This window comes from Hemiscyllium ocellatum, chromosome 2 (assembly GCF_020745735.1).
Source record: "Hemiscyllium ocellatum isolate sHemOce1 chromosome 2, sHemOce1.pat.X.cur, whole genome shotgun sequence".
Lineage (NCBI taxonomy): Eukaryota > Metazoa > Chordata > Chondrichthyes > Orectolobiformes > Hemiscylliidae > Hemiscyllium > Hemiscyllium ocellatum.
Genome location: NC_083402.1, coordinates 12,369,347 through 12,396,611, shown reverse-complemented (window position 1 = coordinate 12,396,611; position 27,265 = coordinate 12,369,347). Strand labels below are relative to the sequence as shown.

At 40.4% G+C, this 27,265-nt stretch overlaps 1 protein-coding gene across 3 annotated transcripts in view; it reads right to left on the bottom strand.

Annotated features, from left to right (window-relative positions):
- Positions 1–27,265, bottom strand: part of rgs12b (regulator of G protein signaling 12b) — a 204,935-nt gene that overhangs the window by 118,566 nt on the left and 59,104 nt on the right. For all 3 annotated transcript variants that reach the window (XM_060834778.1, XM_060834769.1, XM_060834788.1), the window contains exon 3: positions 12,910–13,029. In XM_060834778.1, the coding sequence (XP_060690761.1) occupies positions 12,910–13,029 (120 nt within the window). The remainder of the gene's footprint in view (positions 1–12,909; positions 13,030–27,265) is intronic.

Below are 27,265 nucleotides of genomic sequence, written 5' to 3'. Positions count from 1 at the left end.
AAAAGTCCCAGCCTACTCAGCCTCTCCCTATAGCTCAAATCTTCCAACCCTGGCAAAATTCTTGTAGATCTTATCCACACACTCGCAAGCTTAACATCATAATTCCTATAGAAGAGCAACCAGAGTTTTATGCAGTATTCTAAAAAATGGCCTAACCAATGTCCTGCAGAGCCACAACATGATGTCCCAAATCCCATATTCAGTGGAAGCTGAGAAAATAGAAATTGCTGGAAAAGGTCCCTGCACCAACCCCTATGGTACACTGCTGGTTATAGGCTTCCTATAACAAGAACAGCTCTCCACCACCAACTATTACCACTTATTTGATCCAGTTTGCAAAGCTGCCTTAGATCCCATGAACTCTTATTGGTCCTTCCATGTGGAACCTTATCAAAGGCTTCACTTAAGTCGATATAAACCACATCAACTGCACTAATCTTATCAATATATTTAGTCACCTTTACAAAAAGATTAAATTAGACAGGATCTCCCTCTAACAAATCCGCGCTGACTATTCTTCCCTACCTTTCCAAATATTAATTAATCCTGTTTCAGAGTTTTTCCAATAATTTCTTTACCACTGATGTCAAACTAACTGGTCTGTAATTTCCTGGCCTACCTCTCCTGCTCTTCTTGAACAAAGGAACCACAAAAGCTATCTTCCAATTATCTGACACTTCACTTGTGGCCAGCGAAGTATTAAATATCTTCCTTTGCCTCCCATAGTTACCCGGGAAACATTTCATCAGACCCTGGGAATTTATGCATCTGATTGCCCACTCAAACATCTATCTTATTACTCTTAATGTGTTCCAGAACCTCACCATCTGAACTGAAATATCCAGCCACAATGCCTTTCTCCTCTAGAAAACAGTTGAGAAATATTTATTTAAGACTTCACCCACATCCACTGGCTCCACCAATAGGTTGCGCCTTTGATTTCTAATAGGTCCTACTCTTTCCCTGATAGTCCTCTTACTGTTAATATATTTTTTCAAAAGACTTAGGGTTTTCCTTAACCCATTTGCCAAAAATAATTTATAGTCCCTCTTTGTCCTACTAATTTCCTTTTTAAGCAATCTCTAACTCTTGATACTTTTGAAGGGCCTCCTCTGTTTTTAATACACTGTACCTGACACTTTTTTCTTTATAAAATTCTCAATATCTCTTAACATCCAGGATTCCCTAGACTTACTGACCTTACCCTTCACTCTTGGAGAAATTCACTGGCCCCTAATGCTCACCATACAACTTTTAAAGGCTTCCACTTTCCAAACGTACATAAGAAAATAAGAACCTAAGAACCACGAGCAAGAGTAGGCCATTGATCCTTCCAGCCTGCTTCACCATTCAATAAGACCATGACCGATCTTTTCGTGGCCTCAGCTCCACTTAGCTGCCCTCTCACTGTAACCCCTAATTCCTTCTCTGTTCAAAAAAAATCTATCTCTGCTTTAAAAACATTTATTGAAGTAGCGTCAACTACTTCACTGAGCAGGGAATTCCATAGATTCACAACCCTCTGGGTGAAAAAGTTCCTTCTCAATTCAGTCCTAAATCTGCTCTCCCTAATTTTGAGGCTACGTCCTCTTGTCCTAATTTCACCTGCCAGTGGAAACATCCTCTCTATGTCTATCTTATCTATTCCCTTCTTAATTTATATATTTCTATAAGATCCCTCCCTCATTATTCAAAATTCCAAATATAATCACAGTCAGCTCAGTCTCTCCTTATAAGCCAACACTCTCAACTCCAGAATCAATCTAGTGAACCTCCTTTGCAATCCCCTTTGTCAGTACATCCTTTCACAAATAAGGAGACCAAAACTGTACACAGTACTCCAGGTGTGGCCTCACCAGCACCCTATACAGCTGTAACATAACCTCCCTACTTTTAAACTGAATCCCTTTAGCATTGAAAGACAAAATTCCATTTGCCTTCCTAATTACCTGTTGTACCTGTAGACCTATCTTCTGTGAATCATGCATGCTGCAACATTTTACCATTCAAGTAATAGTCCTTTTTACTTTTATTCCTACCAAAATGGATGACTTCACATTTATTAACATTGTGTTCCATCTGCCAGATCTTTGCCCACATATTTAATGTATCTATGTTCCTCTGCACTGTTTCACAGTCCTCTGCACACCTTGCTCTGCCACTCATCTTAATATCATCTGCAAACTTTGACACATGACACATGGGCCCCAACTCCAAATCATCTATGTAAATTATGAATAATTGCTTTTCCAACACTGATCCCTGAGGCACACCACTAGTTACTGGTTGCCAAACACAACAGCACTCATTTATCCCCATACTTTGCTTTCTGTTAGTCAATCAATCCACTATCCATGCTAATACTTACCCCATAATGCGATGCATGTTTGCCTGTACAGCTGCAGCATGACCTCATGGCTCCAAAACTCAATCCCTCTACCAATAAAAGTGAAACACCATATGCCTTCTGAACAACCCTATCAACCTGGGTGGCAACTTTCAGGGATCTATGAGCATGGACATCGAGATCTCTCTGCTCATCTATACTATCTCTTATAACCTTTTCCAACACTTTACTCACAATCAGTGTAAGGCTCACCGTTCTATAATTACCAAGGTTGTCTCTACTCCCCTTCCTGAACAAGGGCACAACAGTTGCTATCCTTCCGTCCTCTGGCACTATTCCTGTAGACAATGGTGACATAAAGATCAAAGCCAAAGGCTCTGCAAGCTGCTCCCTGGCTTCCCAGAGGACCCTAGGATAAGTACCATCCGGCCCAGGGGACTTATCGATTTTCACACTTTCCAGAATTACTGACACATCCACCTTGTGAACCTCAATCCCATTAAGTCTAGCAACCTGTTGAAGGCCTTTTGGAAATCTAGGTACACCAATCTACTGGGTCCCCGCTGTCCACTATACTTTTAATGTCTTCACAGAATTACAAAAAGATTAGATAGGCATGACCTGCCCTTCATGAACCCATGCTGCGTCGGCCAAATGGGAAATTTCTATCTCAATGCCTTGCTATTTCTTCCTAGATAACAGACTCAAACGTCTTGCCCATTACAGAAGTTAAGATAACCGGTCCGTAATTCCCCATCTTTTGTGTTTCGCCCTTCTTAATGGCATCACATTTGCTGTTTTCTAATCTGCTGGAACTGAACAGAAGAACATAAGAATGTAAGAATTAGGAACATCTGGCCCTTCGAGGCTGCTCTGCCATTCAATAAGACCATGGCTGATCTTTTCATGGCCTCAGCCGCCCTCTCACTGTGACCCTTAATTCTTTCTTCGTTCAAAAAAAAATCTATCTTAGTTTTAAAAACATCTCCTGAAGTAGGGTCAACTACTTCACTGGGGAGGGAATTCCATAGATTCACATCCTTCTGGGTGAAGGAGTTTCTTCTCAATTCAGTCCTAAATCTGCTCTCCCTAATTTTGAGGCTATACTCTCTTGTCCTAGTTTCACCTGCCAGTGGAAACAAACTCTGTATGTCTATCTTATCTATTTCCTTTGTAATTTTATGTTTTTATAAGATTATCCCCCCCCATCTTCAAAGTTCCAATGAATATAATCCCAGTCTATTCAGTCTCTCCTGATAAACCAACACCCTCAATTCCAAAATCAATCGAGTGAACCTCCTTTGTATATCCTCTAGTGCCAGTACATCCTTTCTCAAGCAAGGAGACCAAAACTGCACGCAGTGCAACATGCTAGTCAGAGTAGAAATGAAAGAATAGGCAAGATGAATGAGTGGCTTGAGAGATGGTGTAGGAGGGAGGGGGTTCAGATTTTTGAGATATTGGGACCGGTTCTGGGGGAGGTGGGACCAGTATAAATTGGACTGTCTATACCTGGGCGGGACTGGTACCAATGTCCTAGGGGATGTTTTTGATGACGTCATTGGAGAGGATTTAAACTAATGTGGCAGGAAAATAGGAACCAAATGAGGAGGTTAGTAGACAGTTAGGAGGTAGCAACTAAAGCCTAAAAGGAACTAGATCATTAAGTCAGCGTAACTAAGGGAAAGAGTAGGTAGGGTGCAGATGATGAACGCAAAGAGACAGGTGGTCTGAGGTGCATTTGTTTTAATGCGAGAAGTGTATTAGGTAAGGCAGATGAACTTAGGGCTTGGATTAGTGCCTGGGAGCATAATGTTATTGCTATTACTGAAACTTGGTTGAGGGAATGGGCATGATTCACAACTACAAATGCCAGGATGTAGATGCTTCAGGCGGGAGAAAGAGGGAGGTAAAAGCAGTGAAGGAGATGCATTACCGATCAGAGAGGATATCACAGCTGTGCTGAGAAGGACATTATGGAGGACTTGTGCAGTGACCCAATGTGGGCAGAGCTCACAAATAAGAAGGGTACGGTAACAATGTTGGGGCTGTACTACAAGTCTCCCAACAGCAAGCGTGAGTGTTGGACTTCGGCTCACTCTACCAGCTTACTTTCCTCTATGTGTGAGCCGAGTCCTGCGTGTTCTTTCAATGAAGCAATAGGAGAAGATATTCAGTTTCATACTCTTAGTTTATTTTAGTAGTAAGTGGATAAAATATACAGAGCTCTGGGTCTAGGACTTCCCGTCCCTGACAAACAGCAAAGTGTGTCAGTTCACGAAGTCCGACATATTCCTGTCCCTGACCCAGTCTTTTATACAGTACAGAACGTCATGCAATCACTGAGGTGAGATTGTCTTCTGATTGGCTGGTGATCTGACTCCATTCTCCGCCTCCTCGCGTTCCCGGATTTTCGACCCCACGTGACCTTCTTTTGCCCGCGAAACGGAGCACTACGTGACCTCCTCACCCGCGAAACAGAGCATCATGTGACCTCCTCACCAGCGAAACGGAACACACGTGACTTCCTCGCACTCTTCCGGGGCGCGAAACAGAGCATCACGTTAGCTCCTTCTGCGCGTGTCACACAGCGTCACCACAGGCTTCCGAATGCCGAGTATATTTACACTCGCAGCCAGCAATCTATTTTACAAGTAAGCCATATATTTACATGAGACAGAGGTACAAATATGTAAACAGATTATGGAAAGATGTAGGAGCAACAGGGTGGTGGTGATAGGAGATTTTGATTTTCCCAACATTGACTATGATTCACTTAGTGTTAGATGGAGCAGAATTTGTAAAGAGCATCCAGGAGGGTTTTATAGAGCAGTATGTAAATAGTCCAACTCGGGGAAGGGCCATACTGGACCTGGTGTTTGGGAATGAACCCAGCCAGGTGGTCGAAGTTTCAGTCGGGGATTACTTTGGGAACAGTGATCACAATTCCCTAAATTTTAGAATACTTATTGACAAAGACGAGAGTGGTCCTAAAGGAAGAGTGTTAAATTGGGAGAAGGCCAACTATAGCAAAATTCGGCAGGAGCTACGCAATGTGAACTGGGAGCAGCTGTTGGAATGTAAATCCACATTTGATATGTGGGAGGCTTTTAAAGAGAGGTTGATTAGAGTGCAGGGAGAAAATGAGGATTGCAGATGCTGGAGATCAGAGCTTAAAATTGTGTTGCTGGAAAAGCGCAGCAGGTCAGGCAGCATCAAAGGAACAGGAGAATCGACGTTTCGGGCGATTCTTGAAGAAGGGCTTATGCCCGAAATGTCGATTCTCCTGTTCCTTTGATTAGAGTGCAGGCCAGACATGTCCCTGTAAAAATGAGGAATAGAAATACCAAGATTAGGGAACCATGGATGACAGGTGAAATTGTGAGACTAGCTAAGAGGAGAAAGGAAGCATACATAAGGTATTGGCACTGAAAACAGACAAAGCTTTGGAAGAATATTGGGAAAGTAGGACCAATCTGAAACGAGGATTTAGGAAGGCCAAATGGGGTCTAAATATCTTTAGTAAACAAGGTTAAGGAAAATCCAAAGCCTTTTATTCATATATAAGGAGCAAGAAGGTAACTAGAGGGCAGCAAGGATTAGTGCTGGGCGCACTGCTTTTTGTCATTTATATAAATGATTTGGATGTGAACATAGGAGGTATAGTTAGTAAGTTTGCAGATAACACCAAATTGGAGGTGTATTGGACAACGAAGAGAGTTAAATGAGATGACAATAGGCTCTTGATCAGATAGGCCAATGGCCTGAAGAGTGGCAGATGGAGTTTAATTTAGATAAATGTGACATGCTGGAAAAGCAAATCAGAGCAGGACTTCATGAGGAGCATGGATAGGATAAATAGACAAGGTATTTTCTCTGGGGTGGGGGAATCCAGAACTAGAGGGCGTAGGTTTAGGATGAGAGGGGAAAGATATAAAAGGGATCTAAAGGGCAACTTTTTCACAAAGAGGGTGGTGCTAGTATGGAACGAGTTGCCATAGGAAGTGGTGGAGTCTTGTACAATTACAGCATTTAAAAGGTATTTGGATGGGTATATGAATAACAATAGTTCAGAGATCTAAGTGCTGGCAAATGGGATTAGATTAGTTAGGATATCTTGTCGGCATGGATGAGTTGAATTGAGAGGTCTTTTTCCGTGCTGTACATCTCTAAGATTCTATGACTCGAGAGAAAGCGTTGTCTCAAGAACAAAGGAGGAAATTTATGCATGGTGAAAATGGGTGAGATTCTTAATGAAAACTTTGTATCAATATTGATCAAGGAGAAGTTAAGATTAGGGATAGTTTAATTACTTTGGGTCAAGTCGGCATAAGGAGTGAGGAAGTGCTGGGTATTCTAAAAGGCATTAAGGTGGATTCCCCAGGTCCAGATGGGATCTATCCTAGTTTACTGAGGGAAGCGAGAGAGGAAATAGCTGGGGCCTTAACAGATATCTTTACAGCATTTTTGAACACGGGTGAGGTGCCGGAGGACTGGAGAATTGCTAATATTGTCCTCTCATAGAAGAAGAGAAGCTGGGACAATCCAGGTAATTATAGACCATAATAGACCTAAACACATAAATAGAATGCGGGTCACTAACACCAGTGCTTCACCAGAGGTTCACGGATGATGTCACCTAGTATGGTGACAAAACATCTGAAAACAAACCTTCCAGCTCAGCGAGCAAACTTACATCCAGAACTTCAACCTGAGCTACAAACTTTCTCAAAACTCGCATAGTCCAGTGAGTCTGATGTTAGTGGTTGGGAAGCTGCTGGAGAAGATACTGAGGAATAGGATATATTTACATTTGGAAGAAAATGCGCTTATCAGTGATAGGCAACATGGTTTTGTGCAGGGAAGGTCATGTCTTACCAACTGAATAGAATTGTTTGAGAAAGTGACAAAGTTGATTCATGAGGGAAGGGCTGTAGATGTCATATACATGGACTTCAGTAAGGCATTTGGTAAGGTTCCCCATGGTAGACCGATGGAGAAAGTGAAGTCACATGGGGTCCAGGGTGTACTAGATGGATAGAGTACTGGCTGAGCAACAGGAGACAAAGAGTAGTGGTGGAAAAGAGTTTCTCAATATAGAGAACTGTGACCAGTGGTGTTCCTGAAAGGATTTGTGTTGGGACCACTGTTGATTGTGATATATATAAATGATCTGGAGGAAGGTATAGGTGCCTGATCAGCAAGTTTGCAGATGACATTAAGATTCGTGGAGTAACAGATAATGAAGGGGATTGTCAGAGAATACAGCAGAACATGGATAGATTGGGGCGCTGGGCATGGAAATGGCACATGGCATTCAATGTGGGCAAATGCGAGGTGATGCATTTTGGAAGATCCTATTCAAGAGCAAACTATACAGTAAATGAAATAGCCCTGGGGAAAATTGGTATACAGAGAGATTTGGGTGTTCATGTCCAATGTACCTTGAAGGTAACAATACAGGTCAATAGAGTGGTCAAGAAGGCATATGGCATGCTTTCCTTCATCAAACAGGGTATTGAGTACAAGAGCTGGCAGGTCATGTTACAGTTGTACATAACTTTGGTTTGGCTATATTTGGAATACTGCGTACAGTTCTGGTCACTACATTACTAAATGGGTGTGGATGCTTTGGAGATGATGCAGAGGAGGTTCACCAAGATGTTGCCCGATATGGAGGGTGCCAGCTATGAAGAGAGGTTGAGTAGATTCGGATTATTTTCATTAAAAAGACAGCAGTTGAGAGGGGACTTCATTGAGGTCTACAAAACCATGAGAGATACAGACAGGATGGATAGCAAGAAGCTTTTTCTCAGAGATGGGACTCAGTTACTGGGGGTCATGAATTCAAGTTAAGAGGGGAAAGGTTTATGGGAAATATGCATGGAAAGTTATTTACACAGAGGGTGGTGGGTGCCTGGAACTCGTTGCCAGCGGAGGTGGTAGAGTCAGGCACAATAACATCATTTAAGATGTATCTAGACAGATATATGAATAGGCATGGAGCAGAGGGATACAGATCCTTAAACAATAGGTGACAGGTTTTGATAAAGGATCCGGATTGGCACAGATTTTGAGGGCTGAAGGGCCTATTCCTGTGCTGTAGTTTTCTTTGTTCCTAATAGTCCTTTTTACTGTTACGTCTGCCAAAATGGATGACTTCACATTTATTAACACTGTATTCCATCTGTTAGACCTTTGCCCACTCACTTAAAGTACCTATGTTCCTCTGCAAAGTTTCACAATCCTCTACTACTCACCTTAGTGTCATCTGCAAACTTTGACACACGACACGTGGTCCCCAACTCCAAATCATCTATATAAATTGTGAATAATTGGGGTCAAAACACTGATCCCTGAAGCATACCAATTGTTACGGATTGCCAATCAGAATATCACTCATTTATCCACACTTTTTGCTTCCTGCTAGTCAAACAATCCCCTATATATGCCAACACTTTACCCGTAACACAATGCATCTTTATCATATGCAGCAGCCTCCTGTGCGGCATCATGTCAAAGGCCTTTTAGAAATTCAGGTACATCTACTGGGTGCCCAATGTCGTAATGTCTTCACAGAATTCCAAAAGATTAGTTAAGCCTGACCTGCTCTTCATGAACCCATGCAGCATCTGTCCAACAGGACAATTTCTATCTGATGCCCTGCTATTTCTTCCTTGATAATTACTCATACATCTTCCCCACTACAGATGTTTAGCTAACCAGTCTATAATTCCCTATACTTTGTCTACTGTCCTTTTTAAACAGTGGCATCACATTTGCTATTTTCCAATCTGCTGGAACTGCTGCAGAGTCCAGTGAATTTTGGAAAATTACCACAAGTACATTTGCTATTTCTCCCCGCCATCTCCTTTAATACCCTGGGATGCATTCCATCAGGGCCAGGATACTTATCTATCCTTAGCTCCATTAGCTTGCCCAACATGATTTCTACTGTGATAATGATTGTTTCCAGGTCCTCACCTACCTTCTCTTTATCAATTACTGGCATGCTATTCATATCTTCCACTGTGAAAACTAACAAAATACCTATTCAATACTTTGGCCATTTCATCATATCCCATGACTAAATGCCCCTTCTCACCTTCTAAAGGACCGATGTGTACTTTAGCCACTCTTTTTTGTTTTATATATTCATAGAAACTTTTGCTATCTGTCTTTATATTCTGTGCTAGTTTTTTCTCATGTTCTATCTTATTTTTCTTCAGAGTTTCTATCTTATTTTTCTCATGTTCTACCTTATTTTTCTTTTTGTGGCTTTCTGTTGACCTTTAAAACTTTCCCAATCTTCTAGTTTCCTGCTGATCTTGGCCATTTTTATGCCTTCTCTTTCAATTTGAAAGCCTCCTTTATTTCCTTAGACACCCATGGCACATTAGCCCTTTTCTTATAGTCTTTCCTTTTCACTGGAATATACTTTTGCTGAGCACTTTGAAAAATTGCTTTGAAAGTTCTCCACCGCTCGTCAACGGTCCCACTATAAAGTCTTTGCTTGCAGCCTACTTTAACCAAGTGTTCCCTCATTCTATTGTGGCCTCCTTTGTTTAAGCCCAGGATCCTAATATTGGATTTTAGCTTCATACCTTCCATCTGTATTCTAAATTCAACCACACGGTGATTGTTCCTTCAAAGAGGATCCCTAACAATGAGATCATTAATTATTCCTGTCTCATTACACAGGACCAGGTCTAGGATAGCTTGTTCCCTTGTTGGTTCCACTGCATACTGTTCAAGAAACTATCGTGAATACACTCGATGAACACCTCCTCAAGGCTACCCTTACTGACCTGGTTCGACACAATAATTACTACTATTTTTATAGACATTAGTTTTTTTTTTGTTTATTGTCCGCCCAACGTGATTTTATTATTTGGTGGCCTATAGACTATGCCTATCATACCTTTTCTTCTTAGAATTTCTAATTTCCACCCAAATAGATTCAACCTTATTCTCTATAGAACCTATGTTACCTCTCAGCATTGCCCTGATGTTGCCCTTGAATGTACATCATCTCCCACATCTTCTTGTCTACCCTTCTCGAAGGTCTGGTACCCCTGGTTATTTAATTCCCAGTCGTGACATGTAACCATGTCTCTGTAATAGCTACTAAATCATATTCATTTGCGATGATTTGTGCAGTTAACTCATCGACCTTGTTACGAATGCTACCAATATTCAGGTGAAGTGCCTTTATGCTAGTTTTCATACCCTCATGATTTACAACATCTCTAATAATATCTCATGAGTTATCCTTCCTTCTTACTTTTTTCATAGTCTACTCTTGTAGTTAAACCCTCCTGCACACATGCTAACCTACTGCTTACCTTTTTATTTACCATCATACTTCCTGCCATTTTCCCCTTCCCTTCCTCAAACTCACTAGTTTAAGTCCTAGTGACCACCTTATTTATGCTTTCCGCTAGGATGTTGGTTCCAGATCGGTTCAGGTCGAGACATTGGTACAGATCCCTTCTGTTCCAAAACTGATGCCAATGCCCCATGAAATGGAACTCCTCTTTCCCACACCACTCCCTTAGCCACGTCTTTACTTCCCAAATTTTCTTATCCCCAAGTCATTTTGCATGTAGTTCAGGTAGTAATCCGAGAGTCTAGCGAATTTTGGAAAATTACCACAAAAGCACTTGCTTTTTCTCCCGCCATCTCTTTTAGTACCCTGGGATGCATTCCACCAGAGTACTAAAATGTAAATTTATCTGCTCCCAGTCTAAGATCGTGTCTGATGATGTTAAAATTGGCCTTCCTCAATTTAGATACTTAACTTCTGTGCTACTCTTACTCCTTTCCAGTTATGGTGACTATCCCCAAAATGCTCATCCACTGAATTTCAACCACTCATCCGGCTTCATTCCCGATGATTAGGCTTAGCTCTGTCCCCTCTCTTGTAGGATTATCTATGCCTTGGCACAAAAAGGTCTCTTAGATGCACTTTAAAAATTCCACCCATGAATCTTTTTACACTAAGGCAATCCCAGTTAATACTCACAAAGTTGAATTCCCATACTTCCATAATCCTGTTTCACTCACACCTTCCTCTGACTTGTCTACATATGTGATCCTGTATCTCCCTCTGACTGCTGGGAGGCTTGTCGTACTAATCCCAGCAAAGTAATCACCCCATTTTTTATCATTAGACAGGCTATGGCAAGACTATTTGCAAACGGTTTCCATATTGAAAATTATAATCAAAAATGAAGAGTCCCAACTCTTTAATTACAGTTCATCAGTCTATTATTGCAGAGTACTACAAATTTGTAAACAACTAAATTGCAACGATGACCTTTTTTTAAAAAATTATAAATTTAAAACAAAAACAAAATAAATCTGTACTCAACACAGTGTTATTTTATATCTACTAAATAGATTTATTCAGCTTTTCAGGGCAGCAACAGGGATACTTTAAACCATGAAATCAAAGAATGGATTTCAGTATTTCCACAGGAGGGAATTTTCAATATTTGGACCACATACTCTACTGACAATGAGAAGTATTTGTACAGTAGGGCAAAGCACAGTTACAAGCAGCTAAATTCATATAATTAAGTAAAGTTGCTGCTGATCTTTCATGTTTATTGTACATCTAGGACTAGACTGAAAATGTCAGGCAAATAGTTTTAAGATTAGATATTTTAGATTGTTAAGCAGTTTTGTCCAACTACCTAAAGACACAATCCAGTCCCAAGCTCTAGCCTGAATATTTATATTTATTTTGCCCACTCTTCTAGAGGCAAATGGGTAATTAAAAAGGCAAATTTTAATTGTCAGCAGTAGGTTTCTCAACAAACTTTCTCAAGATGCCTTATATTTCAAAGTACGCACAACAATATACTGAAAATTTAATTTAGGAAAAGTCGAATTCCCTTGGAAATGTTGTAAATTTACTTCATTCTTCATTTAAGATTTGTTTTTAAATGTCTAAATTGCAACACTGCTGAAAGACCTCAATGAAGAGGGTTGTCATCTAAATAGGCAGATTTGAGGCTGCAGTACATGGTAGGAGGAAGCTTGATCAAATGCACTCAACATAAACCAGGAAGCACAAAATATAAATTCAAGTAAAGTTAAGCTTTCTGATCCAACACCACCACACAGTAATATTGCTTGTACTAGTTAGGAAGCAAATGATTGTTATAATAAATGAAAGCTGCCAAACAATTAATGACCAAAATATTGTCTAAAAACCTTTTTATTTTGAACCTCTGTCACTTTAACTCTCTTATCTCAAATACAAAACTCTCCTAAATTCCACATTACCCCAGCCTCTGGGAAATGACTACATTGATTTCCCTCCATAATTTGCATGAATCATGACTATGAGCCTTTATCAACTCCTTTTCAAACTTGGCTATTACCTGGGGGATAGCAATGAGGTCTAGCAATGAAAAGCATCTGAGAATTTTGGGTGGAAACCTCCAAGTCTCCTGGGGTTTACATTCAGGAATTAAAACTTGAACTTTTGTCAAAATATTTTATATCTGCATTGGATCATAGAGTTCTTTGGATCTTAGAATTTTTAAATTTACCTCTAAATCATCCAAGGAGCGGGTTATACTGAAACGTTTCGATCTCCCATATGATCGCCGAACAGAAGAACGCTGGAGAGCTTGAGGAAATCCAACTGAATTCCCAGAAAACTTTGTGCCCTGTAAAATTAAACAAAATAAGGTGTCAGTTTTACACTTTAATTGGTAAAATTGAAAAGAAAACTTTCACAATAACTTAGTGGAAAGATGTGTTGCATGAAATAGACCATGAAAATGAAGTTTAAAAGCAAAATACTGCAAAGAGAGAAGCAGAGTTAATGGCTCAGATACTCCAGTGGCCAGATAGTCATTTCTGCAGCATGATCAATGAGAGCTACATCAGAACTATGTAGAAAACCCAACATGAGAAAATCTTCGCTCAGGTGATTTAAAATTCCAGTGGGATATTATCCTAAAAAGGCCCTTAAGTGTCACACAATTTGAGGGTTTTAACTCAATGAAACTTGATACTTACTCGGGGAAAGTTAGAGAATCAAAAATTTACTCTAATTTCCAGGTAGACTATTAAACTCAGTACCTAACACAACATGAATCCTCTCAACCATAAATCCTGTGACCCTCTCCCATGCCCTGACCCTGACAACCCACTCAACCTGACCTAAATCACTTTATTTTCTGAATCATACTTCTACCCAACACCTTACATACAATCTGGCCTGACATGCTCATACCCCCAATCAAATCCCCACCTGTCAACAATCCTTACAGCCCAGTCTAAACATCTACATATCCAAACACCTCCTTGGTCCAATGAAACATTCCCATGTAGCCACCTGGTAAGGATGACAGGCTGCTTTTCCTAAAGAACACAGCAAATCAGATAGACTTTACCTGACAATCGACAGTGGTTACACAATCACCATTAGTCTAGTTTTTTTTTAATTCTAGGTTCTTGTTGAAATCAAATTTTACCATCTGTCACAAAAACCGAAAGACCTGTGGATGCTGGAAATCAGAAATAGAAACAGAAATTGCTGGAAAAGCTCAGCAGGTCTGACAGCATCTGTGGAGAAACATCACAGTTAAAGTTTCAGGTTATCAATGTTACCACCTATCATTTGGGATTCAAACCCATGCCATCAAACATTTCTCTAGAATTCAAAAATTACCAGTCTAGTTATTCTTGCACCACCTATGACACATCCTTCTACCTTCAACTTATCCTAAACACTTGTGCATATATCTGGTACCCTGCCACCTCACCCACCTGCTACCCTAACCCATTTGCCAATCCACTGCCATCCTAGCACCAAATCCATAGTGCTACCATAAACATTTATCCACCTCCACCCATCTGACAAACCCTCAACTGTCTGGCACCTTTTTATTTAATTATTCATTCTTGGGTTGGGGGTGATGTTGGCTAAGCCAGAACCTATCCTCATCCCTAATTGCCCTAAAAAAGGACGTGGTGAGTTGCCTTCTTGAACTGCCTTTCCTTCCAGTCGGGGAACACTTCAGCGGTCAAGGATATTCATCCTCCAAGGCGGACTTTGGAATACGCAACAATGCAGAGTTGCCAAGCAAAAACTGATAGCCAAGTTCAGTACTCATGAGCACAGCCTCAACCAGGATCTTGGGTTCATGTCACACTACGGTATACACACACATTTGTACGCACAATCACACTTTCACACTCACGCAGACTCTCTCTCATACACATGTTTTCTCAGACACACACACATATACCCCCCACACTCACATGCCCATACCCGCCCCCCCCCCCCCACCATATACTCTCTCTCTCATTTGCACACACAATTATGTGTCAATGGGGTGAATTTGCATTTGCAGATACATTCTACTTTGTTTAAAAAGCACACCATCTATTGGCAGTCAGTCCATGTGACATTTATAAACTTCTACTTTGGAAATGGAACCAGTTCTGTCTCAAGGTTGGAATACAGACAGACGCTAATCTCACACCTTTAATGCATTGTCTGAGCTGAGACATTACCTTTTTTTTAAAAACCTTAAGTTACCTCAGAAATGTGACTTGAAAGAAGTTCTGGGATTTACATATTAATGAATCAAAACCTGCAACCCAATCAAAGTGATTAAAGAGTTAACAGCAATGTAGGTTTATTCATTGTAACAGTTGTATGATACTTTGATCTTTTACTATAAATTCTGTGTCCTATGATCCTGCCCTACTAGCTACCTGATGAAGGAGCACTGTTCCGAAAGCTTGTACTTCCAAATAAACTTGTTGGCCTATAACCTGTTGTGTGGGACTACAACCTATTGTTGTGTGATTTTTAACCTTTGTCCTTCTTGAACTGCTGCAGTCTTTGGTGTGTAGGTATATCTACAATGCTGTTAGTAAATAAATTCCAATATTGTAACCTGGTGACAATGAAGTAATTCTGATGTAGTGTGTGGGAGGGGAATCTACGAGTGTTGAGATTCTCATGTATCTTCTAGGTAGAGGAAGCCACAGGTTTAGAATATATGGGTTCAGCAAGTACATTGGTGAGTTACTGTAGTGCATCTTGAAAATGATACACATTACTACTACAATGCACACGGTGAGGAGAGTGAATATTGAAGGTGGGGGACGAAATGCCTTTCAAGTAGGCTGCTTTATCCTGTAAAGTGTCAAGATTCTGGAGTGTTGTTGAAACTGAATTTACTCAATCACCTTACTATCCATATAATGCCCAGCTCTCTCACTGAACCGGCACTCTAATTCTCTTAACTGCCTTCCACCCAAATCTTTTACTTACCTGCAACCTTAACACTTTCAAATGGTCTAATCTTACGCACCTGCCACCCCCAACTCCTCAACCATTTGTCACCTCTGCATCTCCTTACCCTCCTTAAAGATCTCCCACACCTACATTATATATTTTGCCCTTTCACAGAAAGTGACTGGTTACGTGGCTGGATATTTAAACTTTAACATTGATTGTTGCAAAAAGGGGAGTGGGTTCTATGTTGAATCCACTGACTGCTTCATTCCTGAACAGAGAGGAGACTTACTAGGATGTTGCCTGGTATGGAGGGAAGATCTTAAGAGGAAAGGCTGAGAGACTTGAGGTTATTTTTGTTAGAGGGAAGAAGGAATGACATTTAAATAGTCATTGGATAAACGTATGGATGATAATGGAATACTATAGGTTAGATGGGCTTCAGATTGGTTTCACAGGTCAGAGCAACATCAAAGGCCAAAGGGCCTGTACTGTGGTGTAATGTTCTATGTTCAATCATCCACTGGGATGGAATAGAAAGCTCATGTCCAAGCATCGCCAACACAAAATTGATCACAAAGTAAATACTTTATAGGTTTTATTCATGGGATGTGACATTCATGGCTCGACCAGCATTGATTACAAATTCCCATATGCTTAGAGGTTAGTTATGAGACAAACACATTGGTCTGAGTCATATGTATGATGGTAAGGATGGTAGATTTCCTTCACAAAAGAACAAAAATGAACCAGATAGGTTTGAATATTGACAATGACTACATAATTACCAGGTATACAGGACCTCGGTTAGACAGACATAAACCGATTCTGTGGCAAGACCTTCAAAGCAATGTCACAAGAAGAGAGTTTCCACTCGTCACTCTGAGTATATAACATTTCTCCTCTCCTGTTAAATTTCTTATCCAAATGCTTCCACCAGTCACTGGTCAAGCCTGAAATGGTTGATAATTTAGAAGCTTCAGAAAGGATTCAGAGAAAGAATACTAAATTAATTCATGGATAAAAGCATTTTAGCTATCAGGATAAGCTAAAACAGCTGGAAATCCACACATTAGGAAATTGGATTTATGAATGTACATTTAGATCAAGGTTCATAAGAATCATAAAATCACAGTAGAAGGTTTATTCAAATAATTAGATTATGAAGGACCAGGGTTCAGAATTTTAAGTCAGCTTTGACTAGATCTGGAATCAATGTCACAAGTTGATTCGTTTCCCAGAGAACAATGAACCTTTGGAACAAGCTCAAAAAGTGTGGCACTGGAAAAGCACAGCAAGTCAGGCAGCGTTCGAGGAGACGGAGAGTCAATGTTTCGGGCATAAGCCTTTCATCAGGAATGAGGAGTTTGGAACGGTCTGTCACTTGACTGGCAGGCAGCAGATGGCTGCACTTCTTCAAAAAACAGTAAGTCCTCTTTCTGGTTGTGGGAAATCACATTATATGAAAGATAGGTACAGCTTAGAATGATCAGATCCAGAGTGATCTTCTGAACTAGCTTTAACTGTTAGACATACCAAAGGGTCTTTTCCTGTCTGTCATTGTTTGAATGTTTGTAATTTTATATCTGTGTTCTCTTACCTATTAGAAATAGATTGTATTCCATCTACTATGCCTCATTCCTTCATAATTTTAAATGCCTAAATCATGTATCCTGTAATCTGCTCCTTTCTGAAGGAAACAGCCCAATTTTCTCAAAGAGAAACATATGCAGTCAAATAACAAGGCCTCTAAAGACACTGTATCTAAAGTACAAAATAATGCTAGCAAGTGTACTAAGAAAAATATAGAAAGATTAGAAAACTGAGTAAGTTTAGTGAATTATCAGAATAAATGTTCAGCATTTCTTTAGATACATTTGATTTCACTGAGTTCAGGTTACTGGATTGGAAACTGAGGATGTTAGGGAATACAATTCTGAATTTAAATGGACAACTTGGAAGAACATTTAAAAGAATCAGCAAAGTCAATTATATTTTTACAAGATATCCATGAAGAACAAAAATGTAAAAACACAGGGATAGTGTTAGGTAAAAAGGGAAAAAGAGCCATCTTGTACTGAATGCTTTGTTTTCATTATTTTTATTACCAGAGAAGAATTTTAAAAGGCATATTTTAAATGTTATGATTAATTTATTTTACACTGTAGTGCTGATGTGCTAAGGCATGCTAGGGCACAGGTTCATACTTGTTATTTCCCAGATAGCAATCTATAACCTTATCTGGACACAGTTTAATCTAGATAAATGTGAGGTGCTGCATTTTGGTAAAAGAAACAAGGGCAGGACTTATACAATTGATTAGGGCCCTGGGTAGTGCTGTAAAACACTACAGGTTCACAGATTAGTACAACACTGTATAAATTAACCTACATTTTACAATCATCCATGTACCTCCCCAAGAATCACAAATTGTCTCTAATGTATCTGACTCTACTAGCACTACTGGCAGTGCATTCCACACACCCACCACTCTCTGTGTAAAGAACCCACCTCTGACATCTCGTATAAACTTTCCTCTAATCACCTCAAAATTATGCCCCCTTGTAATACCCATTTCTGCCCTGGGAAAAGGTCTCTGGCTATACACTCTATCTATGCCTCTCATTATCATTAAGTCATCTCTCATCCTTCTTTGCTCCAATGAGAAAAGCCATAGCTCCCTCAATCTTTCTTCGTAAGACATGCCCTCCAGTCCAGGCAGCATTTTGGTAAATCTCCTCTGCACTCTCTCTAAAGCTTCCACATCCTTCCCATAATGAGGTGACCAGAACAGAACATATCGGAATTGGGACATCATGTTGAGTGGGGCCTTTTCTAGAGTACTGTGTGCAGTTCTGGTTGCCCTGTTATAGGAAGAATATTATTAAATTGGAGAGGGTTCAGAAAAGATTGTTGCCAGGAATGGCTGTATAATAGTTATAAAAATAGGCTAGGACTTCTTTCATTGGAGCGTAGGAGGTTGAGAGGCTATCTTATAGAGGTTTATAAAATCATGCGGAGCATAGATAAGGTGAATAGCAAAGGTCTTTATCCTAAGGTGGGGAAGTTCAAAACTAAGGGGAATCATCTTTAAGGCAAGAGGAGAAAGATTTAAAAAGGACGTAAGGGGCAACGTTTTTTAATACAGAATGTAGTGTGTGTGTGGGATGAACTGTCAGAGGAAGTGGTGGACGCAGGTACAGTTAGAATGTTTAAAAGACATTTAGATAAGTACATAAATAGGAAAGGTTTGGACAGCTATGGGCCAAACGTAGGCAGGTGGGATTAGTTTAGTTTGGGAACATGGTCAGCGTGGATTAGTTGGACCGAACAGGCTGTTCATGCTGTATGACTCCCTGACTCTATATAAGAGAAATACATTTGTACAGAAACTGGGGGAAACAAAGTGAAAGCAACCAACTCTTGAATCCCAATCATCAAAAATTACTAAAATTGGCTGCCCATCATCTCCATTTTGACTAATGACATAACAAAATTCTATGGAAAATAAGTAGTGAGTTTCGAATTGATATAAATGTCTGGTCAAGCTATGTTGAACAATTTGATGAACAAATTCCAGCTTCTACTTTACACATGACAGCCAACATCCCCATAGCCCTATCATCTGCTTTTTTTTGGATTAGATTCCATACAGTATAGAAACAGGCCCTTCGGCCCAACAAGTCCACAGTGACCCTCCGAAGAGTAACCCACCCAGACCCATTCTCCTTCATTTACTCTGAACATTATGGTCAATTTAGCACGGCCAATTCACCTGACCTGTGCATCTTTAGATTGTGGGAGGAAACCGGAGCACCAGGAGGAAACCAATGGAGGTACGGTGAGAATGTGCAAACTCCACACTGACAGTCATCCAAGATGGGAATCAAACCCGGGTCCCTGGGGCTGGAGGCAGCAGTGCTAACCACTGAGCCACTGTGCCGCCCCCAAATTATATTTATGAAATATAATTCCCCCAATCCGCAAATGCTACAGAACAAATGTGTGGTGTGGAGTACTAACCTTTGAATTTCAATCGGTTTGCTGCACATCTTTAGTATTCCCCATTAAAAATTACATATAAAATGTTTTGGATGCTACTGGATTAAACTAGTAATCTGATAGGAAAAGATCTACATTGTTTAAAACATAATTTTTAATAGAAAAAGATAGAAAGGCACAAAATATAAGTTAAGCAACGAAAACTGGTCAGCAAAAGTTTGACAAAGACAATAGGGAAAGGAAGTCCACACAACTTTTAATGGAAACTAGGTGTCTCGTTTAGCGCTCATTAGATAGTGTTTCTTGAGCAGTTTCTGATCCTTCATCAAAGCTTGTGTTAACTAAATTGCAAGTTAATCACACATTCATGCAAACCCTAAAATTAGAGAGTTGTCACCAGATCTTTGCTAAAATGTAAAAAATTTTTTTCAAAATCTGTAAATAAATATACATAGATAAAGACCTTTTCTTCTCTAAAGTGTAGAAAGTTTCAGGTGGTGTAAAGGAGCTAGCTGCTACTTTATTTAAAGTCAACCATACTTGGAAATGGTCATTCTTTGACTATGTTGGCAAGTAAAATAAATAGGTTCAGTCCACAGTACAGATCCTTAAACAACGTTACGGTCAATGAAGTGAGATAAAACATAGTTACACTTGTCTGACACCTAATTAACAACACAGGAATATCTTGGAGAACTGAACTAATATTGAGAAATATTACAAACACAAAAATAAAAGCTGCATACGAAGTATTTAAAAAATAATTCTTGCTATGATGGAATACAAATATGCTCATTATAAGCTTGTTACACTAAGATTCTGGAGATACTTTCAAAAGCTGTTCCACATTCTTAGCAAAGTACTGAATTTCTTTGCACAGTTTTCTAAATAAAATTACAAAATAAAGTTTGAATTCCACTTCCACTTCTTAGCAGTGCCATCTTGTGGAGTTAAAATGTAATGGTAATGTTTGTTTAATATTTAACATGATTAATTTTCAATAACATGCTTGAATTCTGCAGATTAATGTTTGAATGGTAGGGATCTTATGAGTACATCACTAAATATACAAAGTGCTTTATTAAGGGGAAATAGCATTCCAGAAAATTAGCCCATAACCCCAATTTAAAGGAATTATCATCGATCATCTATACTAAATAGTATAATTCAAAACAAGACAAGTTTTGGTTCAACATTGATCTCAAACTCATATTTTCCTTGACTTTTTCCCCTTTGTGTCTCATGTCCTATTTCAAGATTAGCCTATACACATGACCCTCCTCCTGCTTCCTTAACCCCTTTTCCACTAAGTTACTATCCAAATTCCTTTCCCCAGTAGTCTTGTTAACAGATATTGGTAAAATTCTGAAATAAAAACAGAAAGTGCTGGAGATACTTAACAGGTCTCAAAGCATCTGCAGTGAGAGAAACAGAGTTAAAGGCACTTTTTTTAAATTCATTTGTAGGGTGTACATGTCACTCGCTGGACAGCATTTATACCTAGTAGTCCTTGAGAAGGTGGTGGTGAACTGTCTTCTTGAACCACTGCAGTCCACTTGCTGTGAACTGACCCACAATGCAATTAGGGAGGAAATTCCAAGATCTTGACCAGCAACAGTGGTAGAATAGTGATATATTTCCAAGTCTGGATGGTAAGTTGCTTGGAGGGGATCTTGAAGGTAGTGGTGTTCCCATGTATCTGCTGCCCTTGTCCTTCCAGATGGAACTGGTCATGGGTTTGGGAGGTGCTGTCTAAGGACCTTGGGTGAATTTCTGCAGTGTGTCTTGCAGATATTACACAATGCTTCTGTTGAGCATCAGTGGTGGAGGGAGTGGATGCTTGTGAATGCAGTAATGATGAAGTGGGCTGCTTTGACCTTAATGTTGTCAAGCTGCTTGAGTGTTGTTGGAGCTGCATACACCCAGGCAAGTGAGGAGTATTCCATCACACTCCTTATTTGTCCCTTGTATATGGTGAACAGGCTTTGGGGAAATCAGGTGAGTTACTCACTGCAGTAATCCTAGTCTCTGACTTGCTCTTGTAGTCATTGTGTTTACATGGTGACTCCAGTTGGGTTTCTGGTCAATAATAATCCCCTGGATGTTCATAGTAGGGGATTCAGTGATGGCCACACCATTCAATGTTCAGGTGGCTAGATTGTTTTTTATTGTGATTGTCATAGCCTGGCATTTGTGTGGCACAAATGCTACTTGCTACCTGTCAGCTCAAGTATGAATATTGTCCAGATCTTGTAGCATTTGAACATGGACTGCTTCAGTATCTGAGGAGTCCCAAATGATGCTGAATGTTGTGCAATCATCAGCACACACCTCGAATTCTGATCTTATGATGGAAGATTATTGATAAAGCAGTTGAAGATGGTTGAGCCTAGGACACTACCCAGAGGAACTCCTGCAGAGATATCCTGGAGCTGAGATGGCTGATCTCCAACAACTACGGCCATCTCCCTATGTGTCATGTGTCAGACATGACTCCAACCAGTAAGAGTTTGCCCCCATTACCCTTTCATTCCAGTTTTGGTAGGGCTCTTTCAAACTAATGCTTTTATTGCGTTACCAATTCTCTTATGTTAGGTACTGTCCTCCTGCCTTTCAAAACAGTATAGAACTAGAGCATTGAGAATATGGGTGGAGGAGATAGAGATGAGGGCAAGGAGAGATGCGTAATGAGGATAGAAAATTTTTAAACCAAGACTTTGATTAACTGGGAGCAAATGTTGATCAGTGTGCTCAGGGGTGATAAGCAAATAGAAATTGGTGCAAGCATGGGCATGGGTGGCAGAGTTTTGTTGGCAGAGTTTTGGGTGACCTCCAGTTTATTATAATCAAATTATAGTTCAGGACTGCCTTGAAGCAGAATTAAAGGGATGAGTGAAGGTTTTAGCAGAGAAATGATCAGAGGCAGGGGTTGTGCCAGGTGATGGCACAGAAGTAGAAAAAGGTACTGAGGATGCTGCAGATATGTGATTGAAAGTTCATCTTGGGGTCAGATACAACACCAAGGTTGCAAATAGGCTGCTTCAGAATTGCACACAGTACTCCAAAAGTGGCCTAACCAATGTCCTGTACAACCGCAACATGACCTCCCAATTCAATGCTCTGACCAATAAAGGAAAGCATACAAATACCTTCTTCATTATCCTACTTACCTGCAACTCCACTTTCAAGGAACTATGAACCCATACTCTAAGATCTCTTTGTTCAGCAACATACTGCAGGACCGTACCATCAACTGTATAAGTCCTATTCTGATATGCTTTTCCAAAATGCAGCACCTCACATTCATCTAAATTAAAATCCATCTGACACTCCTCAGCCCACTGGCCCATCTGATCAAGATTCTGTTGTAATCTGAGGTAACCTTCTTCACTGTCCACTGCATCTCCAAATTTGGTGTCATCTGCAAACCTATTAACTATTCCTCCTATGTTCACATCCAAATCATTTATATGAATAACGAAACGATTGGTGGACCCAGCACCGATTCTTGTGGCACTCCACTGGTCACAGACCTCTAGTCTGAAAAGAAACTCTCCACCACTACCCTCTGTCTTGTACCTTCAATCCAGCTCTGTATCCAAATGGCTAGTCCACCCTACATTCCTTGTGATTTAATCTTGTTAACCAGTCTATCATGAGGAACCCTGTCGAACGTCTTACTGAAGTCCATATATATCACGTCCACTGCTCTGCCTACATCAATCCCATTCATTACTTTTTCAAAAAACTCAATCAAGTTTGTGAGACATTTTCCCATGCACAAAGTCTTGTTGACTATCCCTCATCAATCCTTGCTTTTCCAAATACATGTAAATCCTATCCCTCAGGACTCCCTCCAACAACCTGCCCACCACCGATGTCAGGCTCACGGTCTATAGTTCCCTGGCTATCCTTACCACCTTTCTTAAATAGTGGCACCATGTTACCCAACCTCCAGTCTTCTGGCACCTCACCTGTGACTACTGATGATTCAAGTATCTCAGCAATGGGCTGAGCAATCATTTCCCTAGCTTCTTACAGAGTTCTAGAGTATACTTGATCAGGTCCTGGAGATTTATCCACTTTTATGCATTTCAAGACATTCAGCACCTCCTCTTCTGAAATATGGACATTTTTCAAGATGTCATCATCTATTTTCCCACATGCTATATCTTCCATATCCTTCTCCACCGTAAACACTAATGCAAAATACTCATTTAGTATCTCACACATCTCCTGCAGCTCCATGCATAGGCTGCCTTGCTGATCTTTCAGGGGTCATATCTCCCTAGTTCCCTTATTGTCCTTAATGTACTTGTAAAAACCCTCTGGATTCTCCTTAACCTTATGTGCCAAAGCAATCTTATGTCCCTTTTTTGCCCTCCTGATTACCCTCTTAAGTATACTCCTGTTGCCTTTATACACTTCTCAGGATTCACTCAATCTCTGCTGTCTGTACCAGGCATACATTTCCTTCTTTTTCTTAACCAAAACCTCAATTTCTCTAGTCATCCTCAACGATAACAACCATGACGTTGATAATGGGGAAGTCAGCATTGATTATCAAGTGGCTAGCCAGTCCTAAATGTTGCTTTGGTCTTGCTCGTATGTACACAAACTGCTTCAATATGAGGTGTCACGAATAGTGCTGAACATTGTGAATAACCAATGAACATCCCTACTTATGACTTTATGATTATGGAAGATCATTGATGAAGCATCTTAAGATGGTTTCATCTAGGACGCCACTCCGAAGGACTCCTTCAGTGATGTCCTGGGGCTGAGATGATGAACCTGCAAAATGACAACCATGTTCCTTAGTGCTACACATGACTCCAACCAACAGTTTCCCCCCTGATATCCGCTGACTCCAGTTTGAGATCCTTGATGCCTTACTGGTTAAATGTTGCCTTGATATCAAGAGCTGTCATTCTCACCTTACCTCTGGAGTTCAGCCTTTTTATTCATGTTTGGACTGAGGCTGAAATGAGGTCAGGACTCCAGCAAAATCCAAACTGAGTGTTCATTGATCGGATTTTTCTTTTGCAAGTGAACTTCATATCACAGTCGACAATACTTTTCTACATTTTGTTGATGATAGATAGTAGACTGTTAGGGCAATATTCGGCCAGATTGGATTTCACATACTTTTTATGATTAGGACATACTTGGCCAATTTTCTACGTTGATGGCTAACTGCCAGGATTGCAGTTGCACTAGAACAGCTTGGCTAGCAGCATGGTCAGTTTTTTAGCACTAATGCTGGAATGTTGTCAGGGCATAACCTTTCCAAAGGATCACAATGGAGATGAGGAGCCATGGGCAAGAGTGAAGCCAGAAAGGTGGCATGGGTTATCACATGCAATTGGGGTAGGTATTGAAGCCTAGGTTGACATTGAGGGTGTGGTAGCCATGTTCATACATCTAAGGAACAAAAAAAAAGAAATAAGGAGGGAGAAGATTAAATATGAGGGTAAGCTAGCCAGTAATATAAAGGAAAATTGTAACCTTCTTTAGAGATATAAAAGGCAAAGAGAGGCAAAATGGACATTGGGCAGCTGGAAAATGATGTTGGAGAGTTAGAATTGGGAACAAGGAATTGGCTGAGGAACTGAATAATTACTTCACATCAGTCTTCGTGGTGGAAGATGTGAATAATATCCCAAAAATTCAAGACAGTGAGAGGGCAGAGCTGAGCATGGTGGCCATCACCAAGGAGGAAGTGTGAGAAAAACTGAATGGCCTGAAGGTGGATAAATCACCTGGACTAGATGGACAATATTCTAGAGTTCTAAGGGAGATAGCTAAAGAGATACTGGAGGCGTTAATGGTGATCTTTCAGGAATTGCTAGAGAGATCCCAGAGGACTGGAAAATCGCTAATGCGAAACCCTTGTTTACAAAGGGAGTAAGGCAAAAAATGAAAAATTATAGACCAGATAGCCTAACCTCGGTCATGGGTAAGATCCTGGAATCCATTGTGAAGGATGAGATTTCTGAATACTTGGAAGTGTATGGTTAAAAGGGCAAAGTCAGCATGGCTTCATCATGCCTGACAAACCTGCTAGAATTCTTTGAGGAAGTAATGGGCAGGTTAGACCAAAGAGAGCCAATGGATGTTAGCTACCTGGACTTCAAGAAGGCCTTTAGGAGAAAGTGAGGACTGCAGATGCTGGAGATCAGAGTTTAAAAATGTGTTGCTGGAAAAGCGCAGCAGGTCAGGCAGCCTCAAAGGAGCAGGAAAATCGATGTTTCGGGCATAAGCCCTTCTTCAGGAAATCCTGAAGAAGAGCTTATGCCTGAAACGTCGATTCTCCTGCTCCTTTGATGCTGCCTGACCTGCTGCATTTTTCCAGCAACACATTTTTAAGTTCAAGAAGGCCTTTGACAAGCTACCACATAGGAGGCTACTGAGTAAGGAAAGGGCCCTTGGTGTCAGAGGCAAGTTGCTAGCATGGATGGAGGTTTGGCTTTCTAGAAGAAAACAGAGAGTGGGAATGAAAGGGTCTCTCTCAGGATGGCAGCCTGTGACAAACGGTGTTTTACCAGGCTCAGTATTGGGACCACAACTTTTCACTTTACATATTAATGATCTAGATAAAGGAACTATGGGCATTCTGGCTATGTTTGCAAATGATACTAAGATAAGTAGAGGAACAGGTAGCATTGAGAAGGTGGGGATGCTGCAGAAGGATTTGGACAGGGTTGGAGAGTGGGCAAAGAAATGGCAGATGGAGTACAGTGTGGAAAAAAGAGTGAGGTCATGCACTTTGTTAGGAAGAATAGAGGCATGGACTATTTTCAAAATGGGGAGAAAATTCAGAAGTCTGAAGTGCAAAGAGCTTGGGAGTTCTAGTCCAGGATTCTCTCAAGGTAAATTTGGAGGTTGAGTCAGTAGTTAGTATGGCAATAGCAATGGTGGCATTTATTTAGAGAGAACTTGAATATAAAACTATGTACTTCTGAGGCTCTATAAGACTCTGGTCAAACCATATTTGGAGGATTGTGCACGGTTTTGCAACCCATATCTCAGGAAGGCCGTACTGGCCTAGATTGTGTACAGAGATGTTACATGAGAATAGTCCTAGGAATGAAAAACTTAACATATGAGGAACATTTGAGGACTCTGGGTCTATACTCAATGAGAGTTTAGAAGGATGCGAAACTTACAGAATACTGAATGGCCTGGACAGTGTGGATGGTGGGAAGATGTTTCCATTGGTAGGAGAGACTAGGACCAGAAGGAACAGCCTTAGAGCAAAAGGAAGACCTTTTAGATTGGAGATAAGGAGAAACTTCTTCAGCCAGACAGTGGTGAATCTATGGAATTCATTGTCACAGAAGGCTGTGGACGCCAGGCCATTGAATACACTTAAGACTGAGATAGATAGGTTCTTGATTGTCAAGAGGATCAAGGGTTACAGGGAGAAAGTAGGAGAATGGGGCTGAGAAACTTATCAGCCAAGATTGAATGGCGGAGCAGACTCAATAGGGTGAATGGTCTAATTTCTGCTCCTATGTCTTATGGTCTTATGAAATGAACTAGCATAGATAGGCCTATGGAGAGGTGAAAGCAAAAGGGAAGTTTTATATTTTCACCTTTATTTTCAAATTCTGAACATACTACCAGAGCCCTCAAGCAGG